Source organism: Anas acuta, chromosome 5 (genome assembly GCF_963932015.1).
Source record: "Anas acuta chromosome 5, bAnaAcu1.1, whole genome shotgun sequence".
Lineage (NCBI taxonomy): Eukaryota > Metazoa > Chordata > Aves > Anseriformes > Anatidae > Anas > Anas acuta.
In genome coordinates this window covers 63,408,382-63,412,877 of record NC_088983.1, presented here as the reverse complement: position 1 = coordinate 63,412,877, position 4,496 = coordinate 63,408,382, and the positions used below count along the sequence as shown (strand labels likewise).

Genomic DNA, 4,496 nt, shown 5'->3' with positions numbered 1-4,496 from the left:
GTCAGATCATGCTCCATTTTATTGCCCGAATAGCCTAACTTTTATAGAGAACTTAACAGGGGTGGACAGTGTTTCACACAAGATTATTGGTCAAAAGCACTCAGACAAACAACTGCAAGAAAACAACCCCACCTGCAAGAAAACAACCCCCTTGTTATTAGCAGTCACATAGACCTTGCCCTTGAAGCCAGCTACTGGTAACAATATTTTTCTGAATTCCTCAATTGGGCGATGTGGGAACACTGTCATGGGAACTTCTCATAGTTGCCCTGGTAGCTTGGTTTGCTCAGCTACAGCAAGCCATGGGATTTTTGCTGTTTCAAGAAATCCCTCAACAATTCCCCCTTCTTCTTTTGAGCAAACCAAGCCCGACACAGCAGTTTTACAAGTGACTCTTTAGCTATACTTACAACACACAACGATGATTACCACCACCATAAACCAAATTCTTAATCCCCTTGTGACTAAACCCAGCAACCATCTAGACCTTGTTTCAAACAAGTCAGTGAACCATTGATTGAAAGGATTGATACCATACTGAATTTTTCTCATATGCTCTTGCAGGAAAGTAATGGATTTGTGAATTGACTCATTATGATCAGAAAGGTTTAAACAGTACATTCCCTTAAAGTCCTCACACCCATTCCTTTGAGCCAAAAGCAAGATGTCAATAGCAGCTTGATCCTGTAAAAGCAGATGTCTCAGACTATTTTGATCTGGTAACATCTCCTCAAGTATCTCTGTCGTGGCATAGGCTTGCCTCTCGGCCCAGCATTCCAATTTTTCTAAGTTGTTACGTGCGGCCGCAGATGCCACTCCAGGCCCTGAAATTGCTAATGCCGCTCTAGCTGCAACCCCACACAATTCAACATTATCATTGCAATCCGATGCAAGCAATGCCCATTTATGTCTGGTGATCTCACGCAACTGTAGCAAGCTAGGAGCAAATACAATGAGTTTATCTAAGTAACATGGACATCTGATAGCATTTGCAGGGATACCATGCCAGGCCCCATCCCCACAAATCAGAAGCACATCAGGAGGCAAGGCCAAAGCTGTACAATTGTTCCAAACACTGTAGTTGTTACCCCTTGTCTCCATGCTATAAACTCCTAAACCCTGCTTAGCAGCGTCATTGTAATCACAGGTGTTATTTGTGTTTTTGTACTGGTATGGCCCTTTCCCGGTTCCTGTAGCAGGATTCACCTGATACCCACGGCTACGTTCACATTTGTAGCCACCTTTCAGGTTGATACAGATTTGACTACAGATACCAGGGTTTTGACATTCATCAATTCCACAGTTTCTCTTTTCTACAAAGTCAAACCCAGCTGGACAGTCACATTCATTTATGTTGCATTCCTTCAGGGGCTCATCACCCCAGTCCTTGCAGTCTCTCTGCTGGTTACACACTTTATTGGTATCTATGCATTCTCCACTTCTGCACTTGAATTTGCCAGGTCCAGAGCACTGAATAACATTGTTACAGTTTGCTTCATCAGTGCCATCCAGACAGTCTCTCACACCATTGCACTGCCTACTCCCATGGACACAGTTCCCATCTTCACATCTGAACTGGTCTGACCTGCAGGTCTGAGAAGGGCAGTTAATTTCATCACTTCCATCCTTGCAATCAGGATCTCTGTTACAGTCTTTTTCACCATCACATTTCCAGGACACCAGGATACACTGGGTTGACTGAGGACCACAGCTGATTTCATTTACCTGGCATGTTCTCATATAACACAGATCAGCAATCTCATCAGACCCATTTTCACAGTCCGGATCCCCATCACACTGCCATCTGTTTGGCACACACTGACCACTGTTGCACACAAAGTCAGATTCAGCACACGTCTTCTTCACACAAGCACTCTCATCACTGCCGTCTGAGCAGACTTCACATTTTGCTCTAGCACTGTCGGCAGCAGTGCACAGGCAGGTGAGGGCGAGCAGCAGGCAGAATGCCCCACAGCGCGGCAGTGCCTGCCGCCGCCCTGCACCTATGTCACTTATACTACTCCTATTACCCGTGCTAGTAGTGTCAGTGGCATCCTCCTGGTACCGTTTTTGTCTTTGCCGCCCCTTACTCTCCCCCTTTTCTTTTTGCCACTGACCATTCACCACAAATGGATAAGACACATGATTACTAGTTAGGAAAGAAAGTGTAACGTCTGCTATATGGCTGCAGGCAGTGCCAGCTGCAATCCTAGAAGCTGTTTGTGAACGAGCCTGCCGGTGGTCATTTGGCAGTGTAATCTGTGTCTCTGCACTCCTGCCCTGCAATAGAGCTAAATCGTCATTAATAGTCCGTAGAATGAGGCAACCCCACGGAATGTTATCCAGAAACCAAGTTATAACACCGATCTGGGGACGAATAGTCCTTTTTGCATTGCAAGATAAACCTATTATAAAAAGAATGCCAAAGAGAAGCAGCACAGCCGCCGCTGCCTCCATGGTTACGTCAGACAGGCTGCAGGGTCCTGATGTCCGCCCCTCTGCTCTGTGCCGACTCGCCACACGGTGAGAGTCGGCTGCCGTTGTCCACTGATGCCTCTGGTCTCCTGTAGCAGCTCGATCTCGGATGTCCCGCATCACACCGTGATCACGTCAATTTCCCGCGGCCCTCCGCAATTCCACGTCCCGCCGCAACTCCGTTTCCCGCGGCCCTCCGCAATTCCACGTCCCGCCGCGAAACCCCGTTTCCCACCGTTTTCACGCGTCCCTCAGCGGGAGTACCGCGTCTCACCGTGAGGCCTGTGTACCGTGTTTCCGGGCCGGTGTCCGGTCTGCTCAAGCGCCGGTCGGATGGGCGCTCCGAAGTCCCGACGGCGCGGCGAGATCGCGGCGCCGCTGGTCCCGGCGCCGCCGGTCTCCTGGTCTACCTGCGTTCGGATGTGCCGGCGCCGCTGGTGTCCCGCTGCGCTGCGATGTTTGCCCCGGCGCCGCTGCGATGTCCGTGCTCGGCTGCGATGTCTGCTCCGGTGCTGCGATGTCCTGCTCCGGTGCGATGTCTGTTCAGGTCCTGTTCAGGTCTCCCACTGCGATGTCCTGTTCAGGCCCTGTTCAGGTCTCAGCCTGTTCGGGCGCCATATGTTGCAGGAAGCACGGCCGAAAGCACGACAGACACCCAGTAGAGTCAGATCATGCTCCATTTTATTGCCCGAATAGCCTAACTTTTATAGAGAACTTAACAGGGGTGGACAGTGTTTCACACAAGATTATTGGTCAAAAGCACTCAGACAAACAACTGCAAGAAAACAACCCCACCTGCAAGAAAACAACCCCCTTGTTATTAGCAGTCACATAGACCTTGCCCTTGAAGCCAGCTACTGGTAACAATATTTTTCTGAATTCCTCAATTGGGCGATGTGGGAACACTGTCATGGGAACTTCTCATAGTTGCCCTGGTAGCTTGGTTTGCTCAGCTACAGCAAGCCATGGGATTTTTGCTGTTTCAAGAAATCCCTCAACACTTCTGCCTAAAACACATTGACCATACAACCTAAGATGTGTTTTCTGTTGAAATATTTTTTGTCTTGATAAAGGCTTGTATCTCATGAAGCCCATTTGTAAAGAAAAGATATCTAGAAAAAGATTCATTGTCAGAATGGAGGAAGTCACTAATAAGTTTAGTATATTAGTGGCACAAATATCAGATCTTCAAATGCTGTATCTTACTCAGAATTTCTGCAGATCTGTGTGGGCCTCAACATGAATAACAATTTATTTTAGATTTTTTTCCCTTATTTCTATTGAGAAGTGAACACAATCTCCAGCAAGTAGAGAGTTAAATGTCCTGTTCTGCTTTTACACAGGTGCTCAGGGTAGGTTAATGAGGCCACACTGAACTAATTAAGACACAACCAAAGTTTTAGAGAGCTACACAACTTTAACAGAGGAGAGAAAAGCCCTTAGAAGAAGTGTCTGAAACAGTTACTACAAGGCAGAGTATATTTACAGGTGGGTTGGTTGTTCTGTTATTGTTTTTTACTTGGATGTTTCTTTAGCAGTTTTGTTATAGTTTGGGCAGGATGAACTTTGATACAGATAGAATCTGCCTTTTTAAACTTGGCTTCCAACCTTTGCAATTTTTGCTAACACAGTAAAGAAAAGCAGATGGAGGAGAGCATGCTGCACCCAAAGATCACTTCCAGTAATTCAAATGGAGTCTAACTGTTCTTGGTATATTTCTTTGCATGTTGTACTACTGCTAACAATATTATCATGGAGCTGAAAGCAATCCCTTTAACTGTAATCTTAAAATAAATATCATTTCTGCAAGTGATTCTCCTGATCTTGTGTTTAGGATGAAAATGAAAGCGAGGGAAATGTGAAAAAGAACAAAATTGAACTTTATGGTAAATAAAGCACAAATAATCCTTTTTCCATTTTTACTACACCTAAGCACCATAGTTTATGCCTTTCATATTTGTGCAGGAGCAATGCACCGTTTGTGCTCCCTTTTGTAAATGTTAGTAGACAGTTTTACCAAA

The 4,496-nt window shown here is 46.1% G+C and overlaps 1 protein-coding gene across 1 annotated transcript; it reads right to left on the bottom strand.

Moving 5' to 3' along the window:
- On the bottom strand, positions 1 to 2,595 carry LOC137858005 (very low-density lipoprotein receptor-like). Its single transcript, XM_068685347.1, has 2 exons — positions 1,207 to 2,595; positions 1 to 979 (listed from the first exon to the last, which is right to left on the bottom strand). Exons 1-2 carry the CDS (start codon positions 2,593 to 2,595, stop codon positions 959 to 961), a joined length of 1,410 nt encoding a protein of 469 aa, XP_068541448.1. The 3' UTR covers positions 1 to 958.
- Positions 2,596 to 4,496: the final 1,901 nt, after the last annotated feature.